The 16,275-nt window shown below is 44.5% G+C and overlaps 1 protein-coding gene and 1 long non-coding RNA gene across 6 annotated transcripts in view; one reads left to right on the top strand and one right to left on the bottom strand.

Moving 5' to 3' along the window:
- Window positions 1-2,948: 2,948 nt before the first annotated feature.
- The window catches only part of Pus10 (pseudouridine synthase 10), a 77,347-nt gene continuing 64,020 nt past the window's right edge, over window positions 2,949-16,275 (bottom strand). For all 5 annotated transcript variants that reach the window (XM_059275288.1, XM_059275287.1, XM_059275286.1 and 2 more), the window contains 3 exons: window positions 13,155-13,297; window positions 9,611-9,710; window positions 2,949-3,392 (listed from right to left, as the gene is read on the bottom strand). In XM_059275288.1, the coding sequence (XP_059131271.1) occupies window positions 3,354-3,392; window positions 9,611-9,710; window positions 13,155-13,297 (282 nt within the window). In that variant the 3' untranslated portion in view covers window positions 2,949-3,353. The remainder of the gene's footprint in view (window positions 3,393-9,610; window positions 9,711-13,154; window positions 13,298-16,275) is intronic.
- LOC131920835 (uncharacterized) lies at window positions 3,928-5,479 on the top strand. Its single transcript, XR_009381784.1, has 2 exons — window positions 3,928-4,033; window positions 5,053-5,479. It is a non-coding gene; the product is annotated as an uncharacterized LOC131920835 (long non-coding RNA).

The following is a 16,275-nucleotide window of genomic DNA, read 5'->3' on the forward strand; positions in this document are numbered from 1 at the left end:
ACTGGAAACAAAGCACAGAGAAGGGAAACCAGGTAAGGCAACAGTGGGACCAAGGGACCCGAACCCACACCACTTCCTAATCCTGTGTCCCCAAGTCCCGCGGACATCTGGAAGAAGTGTCTGCAGCCACTGTTGACCCTTCAACAAGAAATAATTCAAGAAACAGTTTGCTGTAAGTTCTTGGAGTTCATGTTTTGGGTCCACTGGGCTCAAAGCTGAACTAAAGAAACAAAGGACTTCCCTAAATTATTTAAACATCTTTTGTTGCGAAATTTCACCAGAAACTGAGAATTATTCACCAGAAGTCTTTAACCTTTATCAGTTGTTATCCCCTTTGCATTTTTCAGACAATGAAAAAAATCCTTTGCTATTATTCACATGATGAAACATGATTTCAAAGCAGTACATTTCCCTCTTCATCTCAAGCAAAAACATTTTCCTGATACAATATTTAAAATACATCTTTTTAATAACATAATTCTTTATTGATTCTTTGGAAATTTCACATTATGCACCCCAATCCCGCTCACCTCCCAGTCCCTCCATATCTGCCCTTCGCCCTCCAGCCCCACCTCCCACAATTAAAAACAAAAAAGCCCACCTTGCTGCTACCACCTGTCTCCTCCATCTCTCCAGCACCTCTTCATTCACCCTAGCGGCATTGGGAGCTGTGGTGTGTCACGGAGTACACTCTTTTGTCCAATCAGACCCACCCACAAAATGTTCATCGCAATGAGTCATTGGTCTGGTTCAAGGCCTCTGGCACTCCATCACCTCTGGACCCTCATGGAAACTCCTCTCAGGTGTCCTGCTGTTGCCCCCAGCCATGGAGATCCTGCAGCTGTCATCCCACAGGACCAGTCCCTTCATGAGCTCCAGCAGGTCACAGATGGGGTAGATGTTAGGATGGGCCAACCCAAGGCCCAGGATGTGGATCTGGGTGGTGGCTGGGCTGGACAGTCTGGGCCACTGGGACCAAATCCCTCAGGCAAGGGATGGGGCCAGCTCTCCCATGCCCATGGTGAGGGGTGGGACCATCACTCCAGAGTGTGGGGTTGGAGGGAGCTCTCCCATGAGGGGCAGGACCAGCTTTCCTGCTGCAGTATACAGCCAGGGGGCAGGGCCATCTATTCCAGAGTCAGTGAAGGGCTGAGTTAGCTTAGCATAGCCCTTGGATTTCAACACACATGGTTTTTACAGCCCTCTGTAACACAGGCCATGGACATCATCACAGACCTCAGCTGCAGCAGGACCACTGACCCAGACATTGCCCTCAGCAGCAGCTCGGGCCCAGACATCACCATTGCCCCAGGTGGCAGCACAGGCCACCCAGATCAGTATAACCCTGGTGGTACCATGGCCCTCAGGTTGTGGCTTAGACCCCGGGCATCCATGTGGCCTTTGGTAGCAACATGGGCCAGGGACATTAACATGGACCTGACTATGGTAAGACCATGGACCCACACATGGTCCTCTGTAGCAGTCCAGGCCCAGATGTCACCATGGCCCCAGGTGGCAGTGCAGGCCACTCAGATTGACATGGCCCCAGCAGCAGTGTGACCCTCGGACACCAATATGGCACCAGGTGGTGGCCCAGAACCCTGGCATCAGCATGGTCTTCGATGGCATCAGGAGCCATGGACATCAACACAGACCCTGGCTGCCTGAGGTAGGGCTACGGACCCAGACATGGCCCTCAGCTACAGCTCTGGACCCAAACATCACCATAGCACCTTGTGGCAGCACAGGCCACTCAGATCTGTATGGCCCCGGCTGTGGCATGACCCTCATACTAAAATACATCTTAAGGATCTGTGAATTGTGTGCAGAGAAACATGAATAATCAAACACTGTTCAATCAATGTATCAAAAACAAGAAAGAAAGATACAGGGAGAGGGAGATGGAGGGGGAGAGGGAGATGGATGGAGAGAGAGAGAGAGAGGGGGGGGGGTAAGGGTCAAGAAGTTGTGCCAGATGATGAAAATTACACTTAAATCTAAATTTTATTGAGCTTTCCTTCTGGAATTTTTAATAATCCATCTTCTTCTGGTTCAATATGTTTTAAGATTTCTCTTCTTCATCATGCCATTCATTACAGATAATTATACGAAGTCATATAAGACATACATTAACCATTTCTTGGGCAGCTATTTGCTATGCAAATTCCAGAAGGCAATCTCCTGGCGCTGTGCGTCTGACTGGCATCCCTGAGGTTACTGTCACGCACAGGAGCAACAGGTGCTCACGACCAGGGTTTATAGAAAGGAGCCTGGAGACACACTCCAGTTCCAGACCTGGTTAACAGGAGTAACTGATATCTTAGGCGTCATTTAACTTTGTTTCCTTGTTTATGAAATGATATGTTAGCTATACCTTATTAAAATGTTTGAAGTTAGAAAATAGTTGAAACACTGTAAAATATGTTTGTATTTGTTTAGCAACCTCAAATTTGTGAACTTGTGACCCAGGAAGTTATTGAAGGCACTTGTTTCACTTTACTTAAAGGATGTAGGAAAGTGTCTAGGCCAGTGGTTCTCAAGCTCCCTAATGCTGTGACCCTTTATAATACAGTGCCTCAAGTTGTGGTGACCCCAACCATAAACTTATTACATTGCTACTTCATAACTGTAATTTGCTACTGTTATGAACTGTAATGTAAATATCTGATTTGCAGGATATGGGAAATGCAACCCTTATGGGGGCCTTGACCCACAGATTGAGAACCATGGCTCTAGAGTTACACCTCCAGCATTGCTACTGCCTTCTACAGGAGACAAGTACTGATAACTTTAGATTGTCAAAATAGTAACCTGAGGTCATTAGGACTTTTGACAAATCACACTTTAAAGTACTTCCACTGGTAACAGCTTGAGGGGACTGGGGAAAATATTACTATCAGATGTGCACTTGACACATTAGAATACCATAGGACACTCTACTACAAGAGTCTAGTTGTAGCGTTTATTCAGATGATCTGAAAACTTTAGCACATTCCTTAAAGGTACTGTGTCTCCTGTAGGAAATTCGCTGGAGGAAGTCACAGCCCCTCTTACCAGTGTCTCCCACTGCACACTTCTCTAAGTGACAGAATTAAAAAGGAAAAGGGTTAGATTCCTAGTTTGGTTTCATGGTCATGAAACAGGGAATGAGAAAACATCGGACATACTCAGAGCAACAGAACACAAACTATGCATACATATAAATCCTGAGATGTTACAGTGAACTTTAGAAACAGATCAACATGATCTAAGTCGTTTTAAAGACACCGTTGTGGTGGGTAAGTCATTTTCCAGGATACGCCGCCTGTATGTCCGCATCATGTCAGGAAAACCCTTGGTGTGAAATGTGAGAGCTAGTCATCCAAAGCAGGAGGCCAGTCAACATCTACAGACTAGAAGAAAGAAAACAAGTCATTAAAACAGACGTTCTGACAAGCACTGCTGGGGACAGTTTTACTGCAATGCAAGAGAAATTACAGTGGATGAGGGCGGCAGCACTGAAGGCCCATTTCTGAACTAACGGAGACACAATTACTACTACACCTCCTGCTCCTAGGAGAAGATATTGAAAAACCATAATGTCAGTTGTGAGTAAAGTATAAACAAATTCAGATTTGGGTAGCCACACTTTTCCTCACAAGACTCAACAATTGATGCTCTGATCATTTTCATTCTACCATCTGTATTTAACAAAATATAGTTATGTATCACTTAATGGTGGGGACACATTCTGAGAAATGTGTCATTAGGTGACTTCATCACTGGGCAAACACCAGAGTGTACTTTCTTACACTAAGGTATGATGTCACTAGGTGATATCAGCTAGTGGGACCAGTATTACATGGCACATGGCTCGAGCAGTCTGTGACTAAATGTGAAGAAAATGAATACAGAAAATCACTACAACTAAAAAGCATCAAGTATCTTCTCATTTCAGAATTTTTGTTTCTTTTAAAATTCAGTTCAAGTGCCTGGCGGTGGTGGTGCACACCTTTAATCCCAGCACTCGGGAAGCAGAGGAAGATGTATTTCTGTGAGTTCAAGGCCAGCCTACCCTCTCCTATCCCAGGTCCGTCCTTCTTGCCTCTCCTCCACTGCCAGGGCTTGGGAAAATGGCCACATAAACTTGTTTCTGACTAACTTTTAAATGCTTCACCTTATCTGTTCAGTTTGTCTTGAGAAAACAAAGAAACAAACATGTGACCACGTGGTCAGTCGCCATATTTGATAAGGGTCATCATGTGGTCAGGCAGATGCTGTCTTTGCTAAGGTCAGAGGGGGACAGGTCATATGACCTCACCGCCGTCTTTAGTAAGGGCAACAAAAAGTCACTTCCTGTCAGTGGCTCAAGCATGAGTGGGGTGCCCGGCACTCCAGCCGTCTGGGCAGGGCAGAGGTCCGGTCGCAGCCTGGCATTCACTCCTCTGCATCTGCTTCTATGGGCAGGGCCCAGACGTATGCGCCCCCCTCTAGGGCATCAGTGGAACCACATGCAGGCAATATCATTATATTAAGATTTTGAAATTTCAGATTTTAACATTAACGGAGTTCTGATGCAGTTTGGGTCACAAGCTCAGGATTTTAAATTTGCCTTGGTTGTCTTCTAAAGATAAACTTAAACTTCTCATCAGGCCAAAGACATCTCTGCCCAATCTGTAACTGGTTCTCTCTAAATAAAAACTGCACATACTTTTTAACCCAAATCTTTAATTTTGCTAGGACTCAAAGGTATGAGCCTAGATACTCATTACCTGCTCTTCTACAATTTGGATTTTAGTACTGATTGATGATACTAATTCATCTAAAACTTTCATGTCCTTTTATAAAATAAGAATTCATATAAACTTCACAGGATCAAAAGAAGCCACTGGATCCACTTCACAGAGGTCAAACAAGCTCCAGACAAATGAGTTTCCTCACATGTCTGTTCCTGAGGATGGAATTTCTCTCCCTCCTTGTCTCCCCTTCCCAACCACTAAGACCATGGGCCAGAAGGTTCCAAATAAATTCATAAAATTTTAACTCTCTCGTCTCCAATCTAATCTGTTTCAGTGAGCTTCCATCTGGCTGACTGACACATCCAGGCATCGGCTACTGACTTCAATCTGTGAGACATGGACCTGCTGAAGGCTGATGGTGGACCAATCCAGCCAAAAACGTAATTATTTCCTGTCTCTACAGCTAGGTCAGACAACCACATACTTCTGATAAATGCCTGGGTTCCCTCCTTACCTTTGACTAGCCAGGGTCCTGAACACCTGTGTCCCGTTTCAGCTTGAAGCAGTTATGGAGAAGAATGCATCGTCTTATGCTCCCTGCTCTCAGGACAGGCTATAGGCCAAGTTAAAAGTGGAACCCCCGGCATAGGGAACTGACTTGGCTACCTAATGCTCATTGATATACCAAGAAACTGGACCCAATACTGCAATAAGACAAGACACTTGACCTTCTTTATGCAAAACAAAAAGGTATTAAATAACCTTGAGAGATGATTATTTCTATATGTATCATTCAGGATTATATTCTGGCTGTACTCAAAGATCAGAACTACAGCATCTGGGCCTTAAAAATGGTAATAGATTTAGATATCACTGCCAATGGCTTAAAAAATGTCTCTCCTGGGCTGGAGAGTTGGCTCAGCAGTTAAGAGCACTGGCTGCTCTTCCAGAGGTCCTGAGTTCAATTCCCAGCAACCACATAGTAGCTCACAACCATCGGTAATGAGATCTAGTGCCCTCTTCTGGCCTGCAGTCATACATGCTGTATATATAATAAATAAATAAATCTTTAGAAAAAAAGTCTCTCCTTACTCAAGGTCTGTTCAGGCTTAAGAATATGAACCTCCCTGTCCTTGCTAACTTCATTAAGCTGTAACTAACTGGGAAACCTGTATATCTACATCTAACAGATTTTGTTCCCCCAGTCCTCAAACACCTGTAGAGATCTGAGAATATGACATTTAATATAAAAGCTCTTTATAATAGAGAGACATGTCAGCTCCTGGCAGCCTCCTGTATCTTCTCCAAGAAGACAGATGGCCACAAAAAAACTTCCGACTGGAAGCTCACGGCAAGGCTGGCCATGTAGTGAAAAGCTGAGATCCTGTCCAGACTGTGAATAAAAGGAGCAACAGGGATTGATTGTGCTCTCTGCAAAGACAGATAGGATGATTTCCCAAATTTCTACTTCACAGAAAAAAAATCTGTCAGATCTTCTGGGCCTATCAGCTGAACAAGTGCTGCCTTTGGGACTTCTGTCCTCCAACGACCATGGAGAGACTTGGGATTGCTGCCTAGATAGCTGGAAAGCTGTCTCACTTCTTCTTAAATTTATCCTTCTCAGATCTGACGGTGTTTGATGACTAGGGTACCGGTTTAACAGCCCCAATCCTGAGATTACAAGCACCTTAATAGTTCATCAATAAGTTTCCTGTTGAAATTACAGACAGGTATGCCTCATTCACAGACTTCATGGTACAGGTTTCAGATATAACTCCAGAGGTTCAAAGTTTTAATACTGATAAATGTGGCTTTGATAAACTGATAGAACATTGACTACAAATGGTTCTTAAGATTTTCAACCCTTTTGCTATGATGTAAATCCATTCTAGCTGTCTTACAGATACCCACAGATTCCTGGGAAAGTTCTGCCACTGCATCACGAAATCTGGTCTGATGAAAACTAACAACCTGCAGAGCCATTTCTGACCCCACCTATTTTTCGAGCATATTTTGCAGATTCATTTCCCGCCTGACCTCCAGAGAAACAGCAGATGCCATGGCTTCTGTACTCCTGATTTTCCATTTCCCCCCAAGCTCCTGGAACACCACTGCTGCAACCTGCCTCCTCAGCTCCCTCAAGGAACAGATGCCTGAGATCTCTTGCCGTGAGTGACTCCGTGTGTGTGTGTGTGTGTGTGTGTGTGTGTGTGTGTGTGTGTGTGTGTGTGACTGACAGTTTCCCCCTCCCCACTTCGACCCTTGTCAGCTTGAAGCAGTCTCGGGAATTCAGTGCCCTTGTTCCCCCACTTGCTATCAATAACTCACCTTTTTATAATAATTAAAATGGAGGACATTTAATAATCTGACCTGCCCCTTGGAAACCGCCCCTTTGGGCCACCCTGCGTCATCCTGATGTAAAAGTCTGATTTAAGGAGCCCCCCTTCTCTCTCTTTCTCTCCATTCCCACGAGGTGGGCACCCTTGACTCCCCCCTTCCTCTCTCTTCTGTCTCTCCCTCTTCCCCTATCTTTCTCTTATCTCTCTATTATAATAAACTCATTTCCACGTGGAAGCAGCGCCTGGGTTATGAATGACGTGCCACTACATCTGCCCAGCATGTTTTCCGTCATGTGTGGAATACCCTGGCCAGCCGGGGTCCCCTGAGCATGTACAATATCATAAAACAACCCCCAAACCAAACCAAACCAAACCAAACCAAGAGCTTGAAGTGCCTTACTGCAACTAATGCATCCATTAGCCCATGGGTCACTTCACACTTCAGCTTCCCTAACCAGCAGAAAACCAAACAACCACTGCACAAGTATACATGCACAGCTTTTCTGACTCCCAAGACGTGCTGTGCTAGTGCTTTAGATACAGCCATGGACCAAGTCATCATATGTCAGTTCATGAGTAGTTTCTCAAACTAAAAACGAGACACAAAGAATCAACTGTGTGTGCAGAGGATAGGGAAGGGGAGCCATAGCACTGTGGGTCAGTAGCTCTACAAGGTCCTACTTGACCAGGCTGAGAAACTGACCCAGGGCTGACTCTAAGCTGTCTATTAACATGGATTGGAGCATGGCTAAGTGTAGAGTTTTGCCTAGCATCCTAGAAGAAAATGTCTTCAATTATTTATTTGAGATTATAATATAATCACATCATTTTCTCCCTCGAAACTCTTCCCTCTATCCTTCCTTTCTCTCTTTCAAATTCATGGTCTCTTTTGTCATAAATTGTTGCTATATACACACATAAATGTACACACACACACACACATATATTTTCCTAAATACAATCTGCCCAGTCTGTGTAATGTTATTTGTATGTATATTTCCAGACCATTTGGCATTGGATAACTAATGTGGTCGGGACTTCTGTGACACTAAGTTGTCTTCTTACAGCAGCTTCCTGAGGCTCCTGCCGTCTGGACAGTGGGTCCTGGCTGCCCAGCAAGAGCCGTGTACCATCTAATGACTGTGTGACTGCCACGGCTGTCTTCACATGGGCACAGGTCCACTTCTTCTTGTACCTTTGCAGAATGCTAGCCTCTTCTAGGATTTTCAGTGGAGTTAGGCAGGAATTCAACTGCTACTCAGGTTTTCTTCGAGGAGCACTGATTCCTGACATCACAGCCCGGCAGAGCCATTCTTGCTTTGGAGGTTAACCCTGTCTGAACTGACAGCTACAGGACAGAGCAGCACACCACAGGACTCTTACCTGCCCTGAGAGATAAGCCCTGCTTTGCTGTGTTTGTTCTGAGTCAGGGTCTCACTGGCCTCAAACTCCCGTTCTCTTGCATCTGCCTCCTGAGTGCTGGGATTACAGATGTACAGATGCCTGGCTTGAGAAATTCAATTTACTTTATCTGGTTTGCTACCTAGTCTGAGTAGATGCTCTTGAGCAAGTGGTCTTAAATACCCCCTTGAACACTTACTTATTTTGTATGTGTGTGTGCATACTCATGCTTGCACATACGTACGTGCCCATGCCACAGCACACAAGGAAACGAGTGGTTCTCTGCTTCTATCATGTGGATCCCAGGGACTGACTGAATCTAGTGGGGCCTTGGCAGCCACAGCCATGACTGAGATGAGCTCAGCCCAACCCGAAAGTTCACCACCCCACTCCCCTCTTTGAGAAAGAGTATCTCTATATTGCCCTGGCTGTCCTGGAAATACCTATGTAGACCAGGCTGGCCTTGAGCTCAGAGATCCACCACCCCCTGCTTCTCAAGTGCTGGGATTAAAAGTGTATGCCCTCATGCCCAGTTCTAACATTCTTTATAAAACACAACCCTAGCAATCAGAAGGATGCATGAGGCGTTAAACTTTATTTTCTTGTTTTCTTTAAAGGTTTAATCTAATGCCATAGGTAAATTAGTAAATGAGAGTACCTGATACCAACTAGTAAATTATATAATCCACAAGCATCACAATGGATCCTGGTTTGTTGTTTGTTTAAAATAATTACAAAGATAATTCTTTCCTGTACCACAAAGCTACTGTGAGGTTTTACTATTTTCAAATACCTATAGAGGGCTGGAGAGATGGCTCAGTGTTTAAGAGCACCAGCTGCACTTCCAGAGAACCTGGGCTCCATCCCCAGCACTCACCTGGTGGCTCACAACCATCTGTAACTCTGATTCCAGGGTACCCAACACCCGCTTCTCAACTCCAGGAGCACTAGGCACACATGTGGTGCACAGACATACATGCAGACAAAATACTCATATACATAAAAGAAAATAAATCTAAAAAAAAAAAAAAAAAAGACCCTCATATAAAAAAATACTCATGGAGACAGGCAGTGCTATTTAGTTTAGTGTCAAAAGATCTTATTTAGCTGAATTTGATTTGCAGATGCATACTCCCCCATAAAATACTTTACCTCCACATCTAGCTCAAGAATGTCTGCGGTCACGTTCATCAGAGAGCCAATATTCGGCCTGGTTCTCCCAAAGTCTCCGTGTACAAATTCTTTAATGTAGCTAGGTCTGTTTAAGGAAAAGATCATGCAGTACCAACTACTTTGGCAAGTGGAAGGGAAAAATAAATAGAATTTTAAAATGTTACAAAAGAGATGCCATTTCTAAACTCGGACTTGAGATGTGCATCTCAGAAAGTAAGCTGAATGCCAGCGGCCTGGATGCCAGCAGAGTAACCAGAACCTCTGTTTACATCAAACTTGCCAGAGGCCATGGCTTTGCTTTGTTTCAGACAGGGTACCCTGGGCTACATGAACTCGACCTGGGTCCTCCTGCTTCCACCTTCCAAGTGCTGAGACTGGAAACCTGCAGCATCTCCCACCCCAGCTTTGGGTTATTAGCTCATCTCAAAATGCCAAGGTTCGGGTATACATTAAATTAACTATATAGTTCAGTGCCTTTTCTTTCTTTTTTTTTTTTTTTTTTTTTTTTTTTGAGATAGCATCTCACTGTGTAGATCTAGCCTAGAACTCACTCTGTAGACCAGGCTGACCTCCAACTCAGAAATCCACCTGCCTCTGCCTCCTGAGTGTTGGGGTTAAAGGCATGTGCCACCATGCCCAACCCAATGCTTTTCTTTTTAAGCCTTTTTTTGTCTCCATTTCTATTTTGATATCTGATCCCATTTTTTAATAATGGCAGTTGGTATCTACCAAATGGTAAGTTCCACAAGACCCCTCAGAAAGTGACCTCAACGATGGGGCTCCTTGTAACACATTAGCATTAAGATGGAAGAGAGAATTAAATTATTAATTTAGTCTTCTTTAAAAATAAACGTAATACTTATTATTTACGCATGCGTGTCTCGTGAGTGTACACCATGTTCGGATGATGTTGGAGGTCAGAAAGGGAGCAGGACCTCTACCCTGAGGCTGCAGCTACAGGCAGTTGTGAGCCAAAGAATTAAGGTGGTTTTTGCTTGTTTGGTGTTGTTTGCTTTTTGTTTCCTTCTGTGTGTATGCTCCTGAGTGCTCCGCCATGCACCCCAACCTGGCCTTGGAACCACTGTGTAGTCCAGCCTGTCCTGAATAGAAGCAATCCTGCGTGGCAGGATTCCAGTGTGAACTACCACACCTGGCTAAACTATTTTTGAGTTTGGTTTAGCAACTTTGTGTTCTCTTTCTAGGTCTTTACATTTTGAAGGCAATGGTTTAATCTGGAATTTGTTCTTAATAAGATTAGCATTCCACAGCACTCTGCTGTAGCCCTGACATTATCTGAAAAACACACATCTTCCCCATTGTTCACTAAGAAACAAGAACAAGAAACTGCGTGAGTAAAACCGATCCGTATAAGTAGTTAATGGCGTCTGACGGGCAAATGAATGCATCCTCAACACTAAGAAACATTACAAGTTTTCTCACCTCCTCCTCCACTACATGTTCTCAATCAAACAGAAGACATACTGTTATTTAGTAGCTTTTCCCCCTGAATTCACAGATTCTCTTCAATTGCCATTCTTTTTCTCTGATTTTCTTCAGAGAAAGCCAGTAATAAAGAAGGAAGCCGACCAAACAGGAGGCCAGAAGCAGTGGGAAGGTCTGGACCTGACTCATGCTGGAGGGATGAGACTGGAGGCAGTCAGCCTGGCTCCGAGTGCTGGGCTCTGCGAACCTGGGCCAGCACACAGGAACTGAGGACACAAAGGACATGGACTTCTATGAGAACTACGTGCTGTTTACAGTTACCAGTTCTTCTTGGCTAACATAGTAAGTCTATATATGTAGCTGTTTCCAAAGGGTGTTAGTTTTTCCAAAAGACAAAGAATTCCTTCTTGGCATGTAAATTAAAGATGGGGTTAGTTTTATTTTGTTTTTATAATCTCAGGCAGGGCATGAAGCTCAGTGGTAAGACATGTATGTACTTAGTATGTATGAGCCCTGAGTTCAATCTCCAATACCAAAGTCAAAATGAATTTTAACATTTGTGATTTCTTTGAATTCCATCTACAATAGCCAAATGTGCTCCAAACAATAAAGAAGAAACAAGCTGCGGATCAGAATCTGCACAAATGATCCCTGATTCAAAGTGCAGAACAGAAAAGGTATTTGGAGTAGATACCCCAGTTCAGCGAGGTCAATCCAGGGCACTGGAAGGAACAAGGGTGGGAAAAGACGTTTAAGAGAAGGAGAGGCACCTCAGTTACAGCAATATGATGACAATACCATCTGTGACCAGCTCTCGACTCTTCCCACCGGGAGGGTATGTTGTTGTACACAGAACTATGCACTGCCTGCATGCCAATGAAAAGAGATTTATCATTTCATGCCACTGGAACACACACACACACACACACACACACACACACACACACACACACACACACACACCCATGTTGGGAAGGGCAATAAGAAAACCAGGCATGGTGAGACATGCCTGTAACCCTAGCACTTGGAAGGCAGAGGCAGAATCTGGAGATCAGGGACAGCCTGGGATTCACAGTGAGATTCAGTCTTAAAAGAAGGCAAATATTAAACTAAGCCTAAAACTGTTGGAGCTCTCTGACACTTTAATTAGAAACTCAGTTCTGACCCCAAAGCCGTAAGTCAAAATAGGTTATAAACAAAGTATTATCATTGGCATGTAGGTATTTAAAACTCTGAGTTACAATCTTTTCTATTTAAAACACAGTCAAAATGTTGGAGTTTTGAACTCTGTCCTAACACTGATGTATTATTGCTTATGGTGGTGACATGTGGTGTTTGGGTTTGGGTTTTTACACAGGCCTGTGTGTAAGTTACAATCACTATGTCACAAAGCACTGGACACGGTGTGTGGGGCATTCCTGTCATCCGGGAGGCACACACAGAGGACTGCTTAGTGTTCACCTTGAGCCTCTGGACAACATGGGGAGCGCTAATCTCAGACTTTAAAGACAGTAAAATACCAATGTTTCTATCACCCGTGTTTAAATCAGTTGGGCAAACATTTGAAATACTCAGAGGACCAAATAGGGTTATGAATATGTGACTTGTAAAATGTGTAAAGACAGCAAATGAATCAATTAAAAGTACTTTTTGAGTATATTATATGATAAACACCGGGTAAGACACTATAACAGAACTGTACATTTTAAAGCTGGCATTGAACTAACTGATGGATACTTCATGGTTTAAAACACTGTTTTGAAACACAAATGGGAAAACAGACTTCAAAAAACAAAGTATTGATTCCACTCCAAAATATTAAACGAATACACTCAAATCCTTTCCAAAACATCCCAGATCACCTGAGGTAGCACTGGCCTGTAATCCCAGCACTTGGGAGGTAGAGGCAGGAGGATCAAGAGTTCAAGGCCAGCCTGGAGTACAAGAGCCCTGGGGTACAGGAGAACACATCTCTAACAAACAAGTGTCTCCCAGGTCAATGGAACCTGTTGTCAAGGGCAGCAGGAGCTACCTGATCCCATCCTGGTTAGGTCTCTGCAAACACAAAGGAGAAGGATACGTTCCAGCTTGGGTCTTCAAATACAGACGAAAATGATGCTCGTCCAGGTAGCGTGTCTCCATAGAGTGAATGGCCCGAGTTCTCACGGCCAAAGGCCTTCGGTGAAGGACCCGGAGAGGTGTTTTCTGGTCGATCTTTAAGTCCTAGCGGAGGATATGATGCAATCAGAGCCACGCATAGCTTACATCAGTCCCCATCATTGTCAGGGTAGGGTGGGGACTCGCTGACACAGAGCCAGCTGCAGCCCCTCAGGCTCTATCTCAACGGGACTTCTCATTTTCTGAATACCCTATCATAAGACAGGGGCTGGGAAGGGATGATCCCACCAGCTCTTCTGCCCTGACACCGAACACATCACTCGGGATTCTGGCATAGGACTTTGCTAGCAGACAACATTGTTACCTTTGTTTTCTAATGCCACAAAGTGACTGACATAAAAGTGAGGACTTCAGTCTTCCAGTATTTACATAAAATCCCAGCTTTACAAAAATAATATTCGCCTGTATCTTAACAATTCAGATTTTTTTCAGTGATATATGCTGCTTTTTCTTATAATTACATCAAATTAGAGATTTCCCCATATGCTAGGTGATATAAATTAAGAAACAGGGATTAATACTATAAAAGGTCATCTACTTCAACCTTTTAAAAATAGATTTTAGGCAAACCAGACAAGTTGGTTCTTAAGAACTCTAACTTCTCTGCAGTTTCTTGCTGGAACAGCGCCTCCGAATTTGCATGATGAGTGAGCAGTCTCCACTAAGGAGGGAAAGGCTCCAGCCTGCATTCCTTTCCAGACACCAAGGAAGAAGAGCAAGTTCTGACTAAGGCCGCACTGAAGGGCAGAGTCGACAGCCTCTCCCCACTGTGCTTTTTATGAGTCTATAATTCTTAGGAGTGAGCTGTCTCCACGGGGCTTGACTTTTCTGTAGCTAAAAAGATCAAGGTTTTCAAGAATGAACTGTGATGAAGAGTTATAATGATGTATATAGAGACTCAGAGAACAGAAACACACAGCCTTTAAATTCGCAGGTATGGCCTGGCACAGTGGCGCGCGCCTTTAATCCCAGCACTCGGGAGGCAGAGGCGGGTGGATCTCTGTGAGTTCGAGGCTAGCCTGGTCTACAGAATGAGTTCCAGGACAGCCAGAGCTTCATGGTAAGAACTTGTCGAGAGAGAGAGAGAGAGAGAGAGAGAGAGAGAGAGAGAGAGAGAGAGAGAGAGACAGAGACAGAGAGACAGAGAAACAGAGAGACACACACAGAGAGAAACAGAGAGAGAGACACACACAGAGAGAAATGAATAAACAAATACAAACAAATACAAGCAACTATCCAGTGAGAACTCCTCTCTGGCTTCTGTTACTTGACTCCCAGGACAGACTAGGAAGGAGCCAATCACCCAGAACCATTAACTCAGTACTCATCAGTACACATGCCCATGTGTCCTTTTGGTCTGCTGTTTAGACCACAAAAGGAAACCATTACATCCACTCTGAGCTCTGTGCTGTGTTGTCCCACACGGCTGATTTTCAGAAGCACACAAGTACAGTTCTTCCTTTGAAGTAGGCTGCCCTTTAAAGAGGCGGCAAGCAGTGAACCTGCAGTGGCCTTTTTCCCAGAACAGAGAAGTAACTCAGTTTCTATCTCTAAGCCAATGGGAATTTCGTAAACTACAACAATGTCACTAGAAACCAACCCGGCCCAGCAGTGTGCCTGGGAGCGGTCTCTTCCACTTCCTACGTCCCTACACAGCCACCATTCTATGTTACTTTTTAGTTGGCGCTACGGTAACCCCCGAACTGTGCTGTTTTGTCTTGTTTCTGCAGTGCTGGGACTCAGACCGAGGGCCTTGCCCTAGGCAAGCACCCTGTCACTGGGCTACATCCCCAGCCCTTGAATCTACTTTTAATGGACTTATTTTCCACTGAGCCTCAATGCCAGCTCCCAAACCTTTTTTTTTTTAATGAATTTCTTTTTTAATAGCATTCTAAATGATTCCTACATCTACATTTTTGGTGGGTTTTTGGTTTGGTTTTTTAGACAGGATCTCACTATGTAGACCAGGCTGGCCTTGAACTCAGAGATCTGTCTGCCTTTGCTTACTCAGTGCGGGCTTAAAGACATGCACCATTATATCCAGCTGACTTATACACTACGAAGGGTATATGATCTTACAGAGTCCATAAATCTGTCTGCATTGCATCTACTTCTCTGGGGCGGGAGATGTGCTCACTTGGTACACTGCTTGCATATCCTTGGGTTCAATCCCTACACAGCACAAAAACAGGCGTGGTGACACATACCTGTAGCCCAGCACTCAGAGGTGGATGTAGGAAGACCAGAAGGTCAGCACCATCCTTGGCTACACAGTGAGTTTGAGGGCAGTCTGGGCTACACAGTAACCTGTCTCAATCAAACCACAACAAAACCCAGACTCCTGTCCTGAAGGCCCTAGGCAAGAGCAAGCGCAAAGCCTGTGGAGGTGACAGGCGTCTCTGGGTGGACAGACGATGCATGCCCTCCCTGCCGCATTCACATCTCTCGCTTTGCTTGTCTCCCAAGTCAGACTCTGACAGTGTAGTCTTTCCCCAACGTTTTTTGATAAGTACAGACACACACTGACCCACATTAAGTAAAATCACGCCCTGCTTCTGGCTTTATTTTTAACAGCTACAGGATGCTCGTTCACTCTACCACTAGCTCATCCAAAGCTGCTCTGTTGGCTTGCTTAGTCTTACTCACAGCCCAGGCTGGGCCTGAACTTAGACCTTTATGTGCTGTGCCACTACATCCAGCTAATGTCATTTTCTTTCCAGTTTGACACTGCTGATTTTGCCACTGTGAACAAAGTCAGAAAAGCTCCTTTCACGCACGGCCTTCCGCAGGAGTCACGCTCCGCAGAGAGCCTGTCAACAGAGGTGAGGTCATCAGCACGGCTGGCTCTTCTTACAGCACTGCCATTGCCTTCCAAGTCTGAAAAGCTTCCGTCTGTCTGCCTTCCCGACTTAAGGAATGGGGTAATGCCATCTATTACTTTGTCCTGGAGGTGGAACAGCATTCCAAACGATTCTCGATCACGGAGTTGTTCCTTTTCAACCGTCTCTTCATTCACCTTTATC

The sequence above is a fragment of the Peromyscus eremicus genome, chromosome 10 (genome assembly GCF_949786415.1).
Source record: "Peromyscus eremicus chromosome 10, PerEre_H2_v1, whole genome shotgun sequence".
Taxonomy (NCBI): Eukaryota; Metazoa; Chordata; class Mammalia; order Rodentia; family Cricetidae; genus Peromyscus; species Peromyscus eremicus.